At 47.3% G+C, this 15,446-nt stretch overlaps 1 protein-coding gene across 1 annotated transcript; it reads right to left on the bottom strand.

Moving 5' to 3' along the window:
• Positions 1-5,007: 5,007 nt before the first annotated feature.
• LOC144937989 (MARVEL domain-containing protein 3-like) lies at positions 5,008-14,156 on the bottom strand. The gene is made up of 4 exons (XM_078865670.1): positions 13,882-14,156; positions 8,989-9,560; positions 7,305-7,453; positions 5,008-6,740 (listed from the first exon to the last, which is right to left on the bottom strand). Exons 2-4 carry the CDS (start codon positions 9,554-9,556, stop codon positions 6,243-6,245), a joined length of 1,215 nt encoding a protein of 404 aa, XP_078721796.1. The 5' UTR covers positions 9,557-9,560; positions 13,882-14,156; the 3' UTR covers positions 5,008-6,242.
• Positions 14,157-15,446: the final 1,290 nt, after the last annotated feature.

Here is a 15,446-nt window from a genome sequence, read left to right as displayed (position 1 = left end):
GCCGGCGCCGTCGACGGACCCTGCAGCGTGGGCAAGTCCTCTTCCTCACCCCCCGCCACCAGCGGCTCCGAGTCGTCCAGGTCTTCCCCGCGGTCAATCCCGTGGGTCCTACGGGTCTTCCTCGTCTCCATACTTGGAAGCCCGTTTCACTTCTGACGCCAGATGAAGTATTGGAAAATGACGGCAGGAAACTCCTTGACGGGAACACACTTCTTTTATTAAATCTTGACTTGTAACAATACAACGCGTGGCCTCTCTTCTTCACACCGCACTTCTCTTGACTCAGGATTCTGTGCTGCCGGCTCTCTGTGCCTCGTGTAGACTCCGCGCCTCGGCTACACTCCTCTCTCGCCTCGTGTAGACTCTGCGCCTCTGCTACACTCTCCTCTCTCGCCTCGTGTAGACTTTGCCTCTCTCTCGCTGGCTACACCGTATGCATACTCGGCTCGTGCAGACCGTTCTCTCTCGCTGGCTACACCGTATGCATACTCGGCTCGTGCAGACCGTTCTCTCTCGCTGGCTACACCGTATGCATACTCGGCTCGTGCAGACCGTTCTCTCTCGCTGGCTACACCGTATGCATACTCGGCTCGTGCAGACCGTTCTATCTCGCTGGCTACACACTATACATTACTCAGCTCGTGTAGACCTTTCTATCTCGCTGGCTACACACTATACATTACTCAGCTCGTGTAGACCTTTCTATCTCGCTGGCTACACACTATACATTACTCAGCTCGTGTAGACCTTTCTATCTCGCTGGCTACACACTATACATTACTCAGCTCGTGTAGACCTTTCTATCTCGCTGGCTACACACTATACATTGCTCAGCTCGTGTAGACCTTTCTATCTCGCTGGCTACACACTATACATTACTCAGCTCGTGTAGACCGTTCTATCTCGCTGGCTACACACTATACCTTACTCTCTTCTACTCTCCATTACTCTCCTCTCCGGGCTCTATCTCTACACCTTCGTCTTCATTCTTAGATGGTTCCACTTCTGCCCCTTGCTCCTCTGTGCATCACCTTATATACCCCTTCTTCCCGGGAGACGGAGCGGATGCGGACCTCAACGTCGGCACCGCTCCTCCGTTACCCAATCCCCACGCGCTATCCCCACGATCCGGTTCCGCTCAGCGCGTGTTTCCACTCTCCGACCAATCACACCGCGCTGCTACCCGATCACTCCCTCTGGGCGCGTCACCGGCACACAGCCAATCAGCAGCACTACCCCCACCCGCGCACTGACGCCTGCTCCTCCCCGTCAGCGCGCGTCACCACACACACACCCGTACATACGCGCTGGCACACGACATATACACCCAGCGCGTATCACCACTACACTAGCATAAGTACCCGGCGTTGCCCGGGTGAAAAATATATTTCTTAATAACCTTACATATATACACACCCTCACCACTCACCACTCACCCTCACCATTCACCCTCACCACTCTCCCTCACCACTCTCCCTCACAACTCATCCTCACCAATCACACCCTCACCAATCACCACTCACCACTCACCCTCAACACTCACCCTCACCACTCACCACTCACCCTCACCATTCACCCTCACCACTCTCCCTCACCACTCATCCTCACCAATCACACCCTCACCACTCTCCCTCACCACTCTCCCTCACCACTCATCCTCACCAATCACACCCTCACCAATCACCACTCACCATTCACCCTCAACACTCACCCTCACCACTCACCACTCACCCTCACCATTCACCCTCACCACTCTCCCTCACCACTCTCCCTCACCACTCATCCTCACCAATAACACCCTCACCAATCACCACTCACCACTCACCCTCAACACTCACCCTCACCACTCACCCTCACCATTGACCCTCACCACTCTCCCTCACCACTCTCCCTCACCACTCATCCTCACCAATGACACGGTCACCAATCACCACTCACCACTCACCCTCAACACTCACCCTCACCACTCACCACTCACCCTCACCATTCACCCTCACCACTCTCCCTCACCACTCATCCTCACCAATCACACCCTCACCACTCTCCCTCACCACTCATCCTCACCAATCACACCCTCACCAATCACCACTCACCACTCACCCTCAACACTCACCCTCACCACTCACCCTCACCATTCACCCTCACCACTCTCCCTCACCACTCTCCCTCACCACTCATCCTCACCAATAACACCCTCACCAATCACCACTCACCACTCACCCTCAACACTCACCCTCACCACTCACCCTCACCATTGACCCTCACCACTCTCCCTCACCACTCTCCCTCACCACTCATCCTCACCAATGACACGGTCACCAATCACCACTCACCACTCACCCTCAACACTCACCCTCACCACTCACCACTCACCCTCACCATTCACCCTCACCACTCTCCCTCACCACTCTCCCTCACCACTCATCCTCACCAATCACACCCTCACCAATCACCACTCACCACTCACCCTCAACACTCACCCTCACCACTCACCCTCACCATTCACCCTCACCACTCTCCCTCACCACTCTCCCTCACCACTCATCCTCACCAATCACACCCTCACCAATCACCACTCACCACTCACCCTCAACACTCACCCTCACCACTCACCACTCACCCTCACCACTCTCCCTCACCACTCTCCCTCACCACTCATCCTCACCAATCACACCCTCACCAATCACCACTCAACACTCACCCTCACCACTCACCCTCACCATTCACCCTCACCACTCTCCCTCACCACTCTCCCTCACCACTCATCCTCACCAATGACACGCTCACCAATCACCACTCACCACTCACCCTCAACACTCACCCTCACCACTCACCACTCACCCTCACCATTCACCCTCACCACTCTCCCTCACCACTCTCCCTCACCATTCATCCTCACCAATCACACCCTCACCAATCACCACTCACCCTCACCACTCACCCTCACCACTCACCCTCACCACTCAACCTCCCCTCACCACTCACTAATCACCACTCACAATCGCCACTCACAACCGCCCTCACCATTATATTTTTGCCCCAGTCAACGCCGGATATTTCCCATTCGTAGCAGTTTATATCAACTCTATAAGCAACTTATATTAAACAGGAAGCGCGATCGTAAAGTAATTTACAACCTTCGATTAGTCCTTTGTGCGATTCAAAGAATCGATTCCTGGCATGTTGGGGGTTTACATTTTGAATGATAGAGTTTCATTTTCATTGTTATTTTTTTCAGGAGTTTTTAATTACATTTTTGCCCCGGTCAACGCCGGATATTTCCCGTTCGTAGCAGTTTATATCGACTTTAACCAACTTATAGTAAACGGGAATCGTCCGAATCTAAAGGAATCTACAACCTTCGATTCCTTTGCGCGATTCAGAGAATCGATTCTTGGCGCGTCGGGTTTAAAAGTAATTACACAGTTGTTTTTTCATTGGTATGTAATGTTTGAAAGTTTTCATAAGATTTTAAATGTACTTTCTCCCCGGGCAACGCTGGGTATATCGAGTTTATACGACAAATGCGTGCGCATATTTTTAACGGGAATTAAAAATGGCGTCCACCCGGCAGCGAATGCGTCGCTACCCGTTGCCAGGGGCAACCGCCGTCCAATGAAACTGCGTATGGTCCGGCGACACACAGACACACACACAGACAGACAGATTTGCGATTTTATATATATAGATAGCACCTGAAACTCAAGGCATTTTACGAAATTTATAGGAGGTAACATTAGTGATTTCGATGGCAAGGAGGCGAGCAAGGGGCGAGGAATGAGTGACCATGACAGAGGGCACGTGGGGGTCACGAGGAAGGGAATGGGCAATGGAGAAGAGGTGAAGCTTGGAGAGAGGAACAATAGCAGGCCAAGGAGGGGGTCCGCTTAATGTAAGGGGCAGTTTATTCCAGTGGAAGGGCGCAAGGAAGGAGAAATATATTTTTTTAGGTATGAGAGGAAACTGAGAACCCGGAGGAAACCCATGTTCAACACACATGCTAAAAATCACAAAATAAATTATTCTAAATGTCCTAGAATTGAAGCTTTCGTGACTGCAAGGATTCATATTCTTATGTAGGTAAAAACATTAAAATTAATAAAAGTAAAATAAAATAAAAATCACGACGTTTCGGAGGCAACACAAGCTTCCGTCTTCAGGTGGAACCGTCACAGCCACGACAGCTGTATCAAGTAAATGAGAGATTGCAGGAGCTACCACTCCGTTCAAATAATGGTTGGAGAGGGGGGAAGGGCCAAGTACAGCACACTTTTTATTCATATGGTAGGGTGAGGCTAAAGAGGGTGAGCCTTTATGGTTTGTGACAACTAAACATGGTGAACATGGTGAACATGGTACACCTGTAATAGTTGTCTGTCAAATAATAAATAAGATTGGTCAAATAAGTGTAGTTAAATCTTTTTTGCATGGTTAATCACATCTTTCCAATGATTGCTCAGTTTGTAACCATCATCACGGTTGAAATTATGTCTGTGTTTGTATATTTGTATGGCTTCGTGTACAAACCTTTGATGGTAGCCAGGAGGTTTGCAGAGAACCTTGGTCTCGGAAAAGACAATTTCATGAGAGCCCATCGAGTTGTAGCAATGATCGGCAACGGCCGAAGAATCAGTTCTGCCGTGTTTCAGATCTGACTTGTGCTCGCAATTGCACTGGCAAATTGTGATGCTTCTCAATGACCACTGGGAGGCGATGTTAAACAGAGCACAAACATTATTCTGCAAAATATTGATGCAGTACCGTACTATGTTTAAGTAAAAGAATCCATAACCATATATTGATTACTAACTCAGTTTTACTATAGTTTTATCGTATACATTTATTTTAGACATGCAGCACTGTGTTCAGTAAACTTACTGGTATTACAGTTTGCTCATAAAAAACATCCTACATTGTAAAATATATTGGAACTTTATTTTAAAAAATCATGAAAAAGGTCATAATTAAGAGTGCATTGTGTAAACAATAAAATTACACCGGGCCACGCATAACAGGTCTTGTTTGTTTCAAGAATCATGTACCAATAATGCAAGTGTAGCATGGACAAATTACCTGCATTAATGAAGAATCATTTATCAGAAGGAACTAGAGTCTGTAAATGTTATTTATAGGGTATATTGGGTAGCTGAAAAGCCTAGGAGTCAAGTTTTAGCTTAACCAATGTCCACACTTTTGACCACAGCAAGAAAACGTGAACATTAATATCGTCCGCGATCATATTTTTTTCAATAAATGTTTATAAGTGAATTCACATGTAATTCGTGCATTGCAGCAGGACAAGAATTGAATCACAAGATACAGACAGTAGTGGAGATTCTGAATTCAATACAAAATTCTAAAACACCATAATGAATATACCCCGAGGCGTTCACAGCCTGTGTATCAACGTGTAATTTAAAATTCACTTTGCTTTAACTCGTTTCTGCATTTAGATATAAATTACATATACATATAGACGGCATTAATGTAAGCTGAATATAACAGGTTCAGTCACTAAACACCAAGGCCATCAAGGTACAACAATTCAAAATAACTGGAATGGCAATATAAAAAAATCTGTACACAAATACCAGTGGGCGATTACTTGAATGTTATCCGAATTGACAGCAGCTTTGCAACCAGAAGTGCTAACAGAGAAGAATAAGTCTTTGCAACAGTCAGTGTAGCCAATGTCTGTCCAACAATAAACGAATCCACTTAGAGGCACATTGTACTTGATATGATTCGTCCAAATGAATGTTTCCACAATTCACTGCTTATGGACTACATCTGACCATTTGATATCATGATATGTTAACGGTGATACAAAATACGAATTTCTTACATCTGATCACTAACTTTGCCAATGTAAGCGAGTGCACATATTTATGTAACATATTTTTATATATTACGAGACCAATTTAATAAGGCTCAGCATAAATAATTCGACTCGTATATCCTGCATGTGCTCTGGTAACGCTCGCAAAGCCCTTTGGGTATGGTACCATAACATCTTTAAACTAAGCGTATGTTGACATTTAATTCATCCCATTGTTGTGCCCTTCGCCATGGGGGAGTTTTAAATGTTTTTTTGCCTTTTCTACCCAATGTTTATCCTGATTGTGCAATCAATGTGTGAGGAGACAAAAATAACCCTCTCCCGATCTCTCGCAGTGCAACCCTTCACGTTCGAGAATGGCCCCACTCAAGCGGGTAGCTCGTAACTACTTTGCGAGACCGCTTCATGTGACGTACGCAGAAGCTGCGACAGGGCCCATGGCCGTGTCGTCCTCGTTACCCTCAGCAACCTTTTGCCGGCGTGCCTCTCTGAAGTCGCTCACGCACACGTAGATGCTGATGAGGTAGGAGACCGCTAGCAGGAGCGCAAACGCACCCGCCATGATCTCGGTGGCGTGCAAAACGCATGTGGAGGTGTAATTTCTGCTCGCCAGCATATCGGAGCGATCCTTGCACACCTGCGTGCCGTAAACCTGCTCGATGTTGTAGTGCAGGTAAAATGCTACTGCGGGGATCAAACCCAGGCCGTATATGAGACTCACAAGTGCCTCAAAGAGGAGCCAGCCGCATGCCCGCCGCTCAATGTGCAGAAGCCCGAGGACTATGAACAATAACGACAACCCCATCGCAGGCAGAACCACAGCCAGTGTGAGGTTTACTGCTGGCGTCTTCAGCGCATTATACTTCAAATCCAGGTCGTTGAGTCTCTCAGCATCCTTGCCCTACACACAGAGGGTCCACACACACTGTTAGCTTGGGGATTTTTATTACTTCCCACTCTGCAGGCCAGACTTTGAACCCACATCTTCCAAATGGTGTGTGCGCACTGGAAATATTTAAAAGTATCAAATAATGAACTCTAAATTGATAAGCCACAAATGCTTGTCAGTAATTTAGAGTAGTGCAACCATAGAAACCGATTTTCATGATCCTGACATCAACAGTTTGGGCAATTCACCAGCACTGGGTCAAGCAGGCCTGACTGGTGAGGAGGCACTTCATGTTGAAATCGGTCAAGCATTGGCTTGTGTTGAACCAATGCTGCTGATATTACGCACTCTCAGAATGCCATGTGGCTCATGGGATAAGCAACTAAAAAAACTTCAATGCTTTTCAGTGAACGGAAAGATATGTGAAAGAGGTGTATTGTTGCATTATTTAGCTTGGGAAATGCTGGTCTATGGGGATCTGAGAGGAGAACAAGACCCTCCCGCCCACCCCCCTTGTCTGCAACACAATGTGGTGCTGGCGGACGTGTGTGTACAGGGTGCATGCAGACTGCGCACCGTGAAGCCGCTGTAGGCGTAACCCAGGCTGTAGTAGTAGACTCCGCCAAGGTCGCCCAGGCTCAGGTAGCCGGGCGAAGCACTCTGCGAGGCAGCTGCAAGGACTGCGGACAGGATGGACAGCAGCACTTGTGTGGCCTGCAGTATCCCTGGTGGAGGGCACAGCCGCCAAAAGAATAGAGCAAGATACAATCGTGTCAATAGAACATGCAGCGCATTCGTATCCGGAAATTTATTTGCATGCTACACACTTATGGCTTTGCAGTTATATGGCACATTTTTTTTAAATTGGAAATTCTAAGCATCATTGATTCATGTTGAGAATTAACAAATCATCTGCAGACAAAAGTTTGAATGCTGATGTTCATTTTTGACTGGTGACTCAGACATGCTAAGACAATGTTTTATTGCTTTTATTTTTCAGAAATATTCCAATTTTTGTGAGCCGTTAGACATAGAATGGGAGCTTTATTGTACAACAGCTTATAGCCACAAGTTGTGGAACCTGGATGATGTGACAAGATTTTTTTTTCATAGCCATGAATTCCATACCTTACAAAACCACTAGAATAAGCACTATTAAGGAGTGCAGATGAGCAAGCCATTTGGCCCATACCGACATGCAGAATATTTTCAAATCCAGCTCTCAGAAATGGACAATAAAAAAATAACAGCTGAATTTAATGTTGCGCCAGAATACAATAACTCGACAGATGCAATAATCTTGTTAAACACGATAACCTCAACTTGCATGGCTGACCAGAGTTTGAACGTGGCTAAATGCCGGAACATGCATTACTATAATCTAACAAGCTGGAAAGCTGACTCTCATTTTATTTTTATTGACTAGATTTGCACAACTCTCCACTTAATGGCCACTCCCTGCTGTTAGCAACACACCAGCGAAAATGTGATCATCATTTCACAATATGTTTTCTGCACCTGTGTTTTAGGAAACCAAGCTTCTAGTTATTGAACATTATTTGGTGCTTTATTTGTAATGGGGGACCCAGCTGAGATCAGCAATATGCTACACGAGAACTTGTTTTTATTATTCTGGTGGCCACCTAGGGGCTTTAACCCTGGACCTGCATTGGCTCATCTTCAAAACAGGCATCAATTCCTAGGGACATTAAGTCCTTCCGTGTCCAATGCGGTATTTTTTTTATATTAAATATCATTATTAATAATCACAGGTAACACTTTTGAATATTTCCTGCAGTAAGCGAATTGGAAGTTTGCTGGATGTGGAGAAATGCAATAGCACACTCATCTTTGCAACGTACACGCACTTGCTGTTCAAAAGAGAAAGGAGATCCCTCTGCAGTATAATTGATGCTGTGCATGGGTGCATCCAATGTCTTTGCCATAAGGTACATGTGTACAATTGAAAGGCATGCGTCTGCTACAATTTACTGTGTATGGCATTTTCCAAGTGTGCTAAAATGGCCTGGGGACATTGTTGGAAAAACCCAACACATTTAAGATGTATCTGGATATTAAATTAACAACACATACGTAAATATATTACATATTGCGTTCCGCCAAGTATCAGACATTACGGCAAAACTGACAACTTGGTGATGTAAACAGGATGAACATGATGATATCTTTTGGAGTATTACAATGTTGAAAGTACAAATATCCAAAAGTGAAAATGGCATTGAGATGTATGCAGGCCTACCTCTCCGCGTGGCCAGGTACTTGAGCTTGGCAAAGTAGTAAGCTGCCCATGACACTTCTTTCTGGTAGTAATACTCCTCGGGGATTGTGGGGGGGTCAGCAGCTACAGGCTCCACGTAACGGCCATTATCACGATAGGCAGGCGGCTCGGCCCTCTCCCGGTCATTCCTCGGCGGATCTCTGCTCACCCGCTCCCTCTCTGTGTAGTTGTCCTGGTCTCTGTACGGGTCTCGACCACGGTAGTTGTCTTGGTTCCTGTCGTAGCCTCGGTCTCGGTACTGGTCTCGGTATTTGTCTCGGTCTCTGCCCACGTCTTGATCCTGGTAGCCATCTCTGTTGCCGTAGGCGTCTCTGCGGTAGTTCTCTCGGTCTCCATACTTGTCCCGGTCTCTGCGCACATCTTTGTCCCGGTAGCCGTCTCTGTCGCCGTAGTCATCTCTGTTCCGGTAGGCATCTTTATCGGGATAGCTTTCTCGGTCCCTGTACTTGTCCGAGTTCCCATGTGCGTCTCTGTCCCGGTAGTTTTTCTGGTCTCGACCTCTTGCACTCTTACCAGCGTACTCTGTCATGTTTCTAGAGGTTGCGTTTTCAAAAGATAAAGGTCACAGCTCAAATGATCTAAACAATAATTGTGGAGTAGGTGCTTCGTCAAATAATTTAACAGGTTTTGATTCATTCGCATAAATCAAAAGCACATGACTTGCATAAAGAAAATAAGACATACATTTAAAGGACATTGTAACATTTTAAGTTTGGATGAATAGGGGCGGTCCATCACTAAAAAGTCTACGTATTTCCCAGTGGCTAGTACACTGTTCACTGAGCCAGTATGGATATACAGTACAGTCGTAAACGATTTGATTCATTTAGCATCCTTATAATAGTAGTTTTGTTGTGGTTGATTCATAATAACATTGGATTTTATTCACATATTATGACCTATTGAGACCAAACCTCTATTTTAAGGGTGACCTGGATCAACAAGTTATAAGGAAAACAGTGTAGTATCTTTCTACATGTATAAGGGAATTGCCAAGGAAAATGCAGTTACACATCAGCATTAAACACAACGATCAATACATGTAGATGTTAAATCGGTGACATCATTAACAATGCCGTGCAGATGCGATAACCCACATAATATTTAAGTTAAAAAGTCAAAAGTGACAAAATGCACATCTTCCTTGTCAGTTCTGAGCCAAGGGTGTAAATTCCACGTTTGTATGGCAGAGTGGGCTAACTGTTGGCTTTTCATGAAGGGCCACTCACGTGGGTATGACGATGTGCGAAGTTAATAGACAGGGAATTAAATCAAATAACCATTCAACCAAAATTCCACTTGCCAACATTTTAACTACAGAAACCGTACATTTCAAAAACACGTTTTTAATATACATTGTTTCTACACACCGAATAGTCTTCAAGACAAGAATGTCACGTGCAAACATTTACACCCAACTGCAGTTTGGCAATACAAAGCTACATCTGGCATGTGATCAATTACATATCATAATCTAATCACATGTACTCATGGGGTCTGACAGTACTTCCATTATAGCAGTTTATGGTTTTACAGTTATTATGCAATCTATTTTCATCCAGTGTTTAAAAACTGATTCTTGCCAAGGAAACAAGACCAGATATAGTCATGATGATTTTCCTCTGAAGCTAAACAACGATCATGGATATTTTTTCTGTAGTACAGCGATTTATCCTAAAGAGTGAACAACTGCGAGTGTGGAAATGCAACTCAAAACTACGGCCCATATGTAAACTCCTACAATCTGCGCTCCTTCAATGAAGGAGGAATAACAAAACTTAAACGAAGTCTCTCCCGAAGCCCCTCTCCTCGTGGTTAGCAGATATCGACATTGGCATTTAGCTCCTAAAAATATTGCCATACAAATGAACAGAAAGCACCTAATAAATATGGTCAAACCCACAAGCCGTTTCATACATTCTGTACAACTTACAGGAGTACATAGTTCCGGCAAACTTGTTTCCTGTTAATGTAGCAGGTTAAGACTCAACTGCAAGGGATAACAATCGAAGAGCATCAATGTGAATTTTAGGTTTTGGTTACACAAGCGTTCCCTGTTCTGTAACATTTACAATACGGATCAGACTGCTGGCGTCATTAAAACTGTCCTGTGGTTTGAGTGGCTGGGTTATATTTATGACAAGTCAAATGTCAAATGGACCAGGTTCTGGGTATTCATATATTTATTATAAGACGGTATAACTCAGCCAATCATAAACAACTGTTACAGTACAGTATGTATTTTGCTTACCTTTCCTATACTTTGCACTCATATCGTTTTCTTTATATTTTTAGTTAACTTTTTGACATCGGATTTGTCGAGGATAAATAAACGTTCTGATTCTGAGTATGTAAAAACAACAACACACAAGGGGATCCCATGCTCCTAAACACATTCGGGTCAGCTACATTCTAATGACCTAAACCAAAGGTTGAAATTCCACGTTCTTATGGCGGGGTCTAGACGAACCATATAATTCTAGATTTGAAGCTTTCGTGACTGCAAGGATTCATACTCTTAGTTCTTTCGGTAAAGTCACAATGTAGGTAAAAAATGAAATTAAAATTAATAAAATAAATCAATAAAATCACGACGTTTCGGAGGCAACACAAGTCTCCGTCATCAGGTGGGACCGTCACAGCCAGATTTGCTGTATCAAGCCTCCGAAACGTCGTAATTTTATTGTTTTATTTTTATTAATTTTTATTTAATTTTTTACCTACGTGACTTTACCGAAAGAACTAAGAGTATGAACCATAGAATTCACATTCCGAGCAGCATTCGTAGTGGAAACCCACAAAAAAAGCAAAAATATTTTGCTTCTACTGCCATGTACAGTGGCTAGTTTACTTGTAAATTCACTGGCGAGTTCTTATCAACAACCCAAGCCTGCCCCCTTTAACAGGTTTGCCCGAGTCGTCATCAACATTCTTCACAAAAACCTGTTTAATGTTCATGACATTCTGTGTTACACCTTCCTCCAGACACCACCCCAAACCACCACCACCACCCCAAACCACCACCACCACCCCAAACCACCACCACCACCACCCCAAACCACCACCACGACCCCAAGCCACCACCACCACCCCAAACCACCACCACCCCAAACCACCACCACCACCACCAAAAACCACCACCACCACCACCACCCCCCCACTGGCAACACCGGCGACACTGTCAGCCACATGTCACGTTTCACAGTTCGCTGCGATCATTTTCGATGGAGTTTAAAAAGATGTAGATTATTCTTGGAACTCGACCGGGCAGTACGTTGCACTGGGCGAAGACATGCTGGCGGCAACTCTATCGCTCGGCTGGCCTGGGAACGCCTGGGAATTCCCCCCAGGAAGAGCTAGAGTGGTGTATAGCAGAGGTGGGACAAAGTCATTGTTATGCAAGTCCAAGTCGAGTCGCAAGTCATCAAATTCATGACTCGAGTCTGACTCGAGTCCAAGTCACATGACTCGAGTCCACATCTCATAGGTGGGACAAAGTCATTGTTATGCAAGTCCAAGTCGAGTCGCAAGTCATCAAATTCATGACTCGAGTCTGACTCGAGTCCAAGTCACATGACTCGAGTCCACACCTCTGGTGTATAGTATATAGTAGTGTATAGTGTAGTAGTGTATATTAATGTAGAACTAGCGTCTGTCGCCAAGGAAAGGGAGGTCTGGACCGCCACGACTGAACATGCTGCCGCCACGACCCTCACCAGGCGAAGCATATTGAGACACAAACGAACGATAGGAGTCGTCACTAAGCAGGTGATGAGCCTGGTTTAATAGTGGTGGATGGGTGATCACCATGCGCACCAAACATGTTTTCATAGGCTACTTTGGCGCTACGTTAGGGCCAGTGTAACAACATTCATTGCTTATGCACCACTACCCACCTCCTTCTTCAATCACCCAAACTGACCAGCTTGGTGAAGTATGGTCAAACTAACCCACCCCTCACCCACCCACCATGACCAGCAGGGCGTGAAGACGGTCTCTCATTCGCACCTCGGATTCGCGCGATTTGGCTACGTATGGTGCGAAAGAAGTTCAACATGAGATGCGTACACATACGTCCAGCAGTGGATTGGCTATTGACGTCTGCCGTCCGGGTGGAAAGGTGCTTCCTAGTTCAATGGACTTTACCCACTGGGAAGTCAACTTCTGATCTGATCGATGTTAGACGATCTACGGTGCTGGAGTCTTGTCCCGCCTGTATGTACTGCCCCACCAGAGTGGTGAAGTATGGCCAAACTAACCCCATCATAGTCAGCCACGAGGGCACGAAAGCGACACGCTTCTAGACTTTGATGTTTCCGGAGTTCGTCAACGCAACACTGATGGCGGAAAACGCAACAACAACAACGCCACCACCCCCACCACCACCAAGACTGTGGTTGTGGCGTGTGGCACACTCAGCCCGCAGAGTTTAGCCAAACACACACACAGCCAAGACACTCCATTAACAAACACAATGGGTTTACACCAAGCTTTATTCGGTGTGGTTTGAGCTTAGTTCATAAGGTCACATTAAGATGTTTTCTCGTTCATGTTTTTTTGTTGTTGCGGTTGCAACCGATTCAAGAGCCAAATGGCTCACAGGGCTACACCAAATAAATGAAAACAAATGAAACAAACCGCTGGGGAGGAGTAAAAAAGAGAATCACTGCCATTGTCTGAGATGATGGCGCACGATGGGCCCCTTCTCGCCCACGGGTGGAACGATGGCCCACGGGTCTTGTTTGGACCACCAATATTTATCAACCACACACATCTACAACCGATAAATAACCCCACGCTACGACCAACGAACAGTGCAAGTGGGTCTGAATCAGACGGTGGCCTGGAACGAACCTCAGAGATCCAAGCCGGAGTGAAAGAAGCCTCGGAGTTTCCTCGACACGGCCACCGACTCGCCCACACCACTACCCAGGTGCTCCCCACCCCCCCAGGTGCCTTGCCACTGACGCTGCCCACGGAAGGCGATGTCCGCAGCGAAGACGGCACCGAAGATTTTAACCCGTGAGATGATGGGCACGACAGACGTAACCACGGTGGTGGTGGTGTTGTTGTTGTTCTTCGTGTTGTTGTTGATCGAAGGGATATCAGCCGAGTCGGTCGCAAGACGGCACCGAGGAAGCCTTCGCTGCACCTGGGACGCGGCACGCCTCTCTGGCTCCTCCCACTCCCCCCCGACTTCCCCCCCCCCCGACTTCCCCCCCCCCCGACTTCCCCCCCCCCGACTTCCCCCCCCCCGACTTCCCCCCCCCCCGACTACCCCCCCCCCGACTTCCCCCCCCCGGCTCCCCCCCCCCGGCTCCCCCCCCCGCATCCCCCCCTGGTTCCCCCCCCGGCTCCCCCCCACGGCTCCCCCCCCCCTGGCTCCCCCCCCCTGGCTCCCCACCCCCCCTGGCTGGCTCCCCCCCCTGGCTCCCCCCCTCGCATCCCCCCCTGGTTCCCCCCCCGTTTCCCCCCCCCCGGCTCCCCCCCCCCCTGGCTCCCCCCCCCCCCCTGGCTCCCCCTCACCAGCACCCCCCCCGCATCCCGCCCACCTGCCCCCCCCAGCTCCCCTCCCCCGCCGCCGACCTGCCCCCCGCCCATCTCGCCCCACCCCTCCGTTCACCTGCCCCCCCTCCCGGCTCCTCCCCCTGCACCCCAAAGTAAAGTTCCCCCGTGTAGCCTCGGCAGGCTGCTGAGGAAAGTGCGGTGAGCGAGGAGCATGAAGGCCGGCACGGCTGCCCCGTGTTGATGGTTGGACACGGTACCGGGCAATCGGTTATTTCTTATTGAAAGGCTGAGTCGACCTAGGGGTGGCCCACGACGGGTTCAGAGATTCGCTGTCACTGTTATTGGGGTCGTGAGCGGGAAATGGAATTCGGGGCGCGCTGGGTTCACAGCGCAGTCCCCCTACCACCACTGCGCTATCGCTCAAATTAGGGGCCGTTCATAAATGACGTCACGCGATTTTGGACGATTTTTGACCCCCCCCCTTCATCACACGGCGTCACAAAAAGTCAGACCCCCCCTCAAATATGACGTCACAAAGCTCTGCCCCCCCTCCCCCCCAAAAATAAAACATGCTTCAAATCGCTTTAAACTATTGTCATGGTAGTGCGTATTTAATGTGGCGCTGCACTCTGATGTTGTAGGAGAAAACATTCATTAAAACGTATATTTAATTAAGTAGAACGTGTCGTCTATATTTATTTAAAGTTGCGCATTTTGATGTGACGTCGCATTTCCCAACCCCCCCCCCCCCCCCCTTTGTCACACATCATCACAAATGTTTGACCCCCCCACCCCCCAGGTGCGTGACGTCATTTATGAACGGCCCCTTACACGTTTGAGCAGAGAGATATTGTCATTCACCTTTGGTTCTTTCGGTAAAGTCACGTAGATGGAAAAAATAACTAATAAAT

This window comes from Lampetra fluviatilis, chromosome 2 (genome assembly GCF_964198595.1).
Source record: "Lampetra fluviatilis chromosome 2, kcLamFluv1.1, whole genome shotgun sequence".
Taxonomy (NCBI): Eukaryota; Metazoa; Chordata; class Hyperoartia; order Petromyzontiformes; family Petromyzontidae; genus Lampetra; species Lampetra fluviatilis.
Note: the sequence above shows the minus strand (reverse complement) of the source record. Positions and strands in the feature narration are given on the sequence as shown.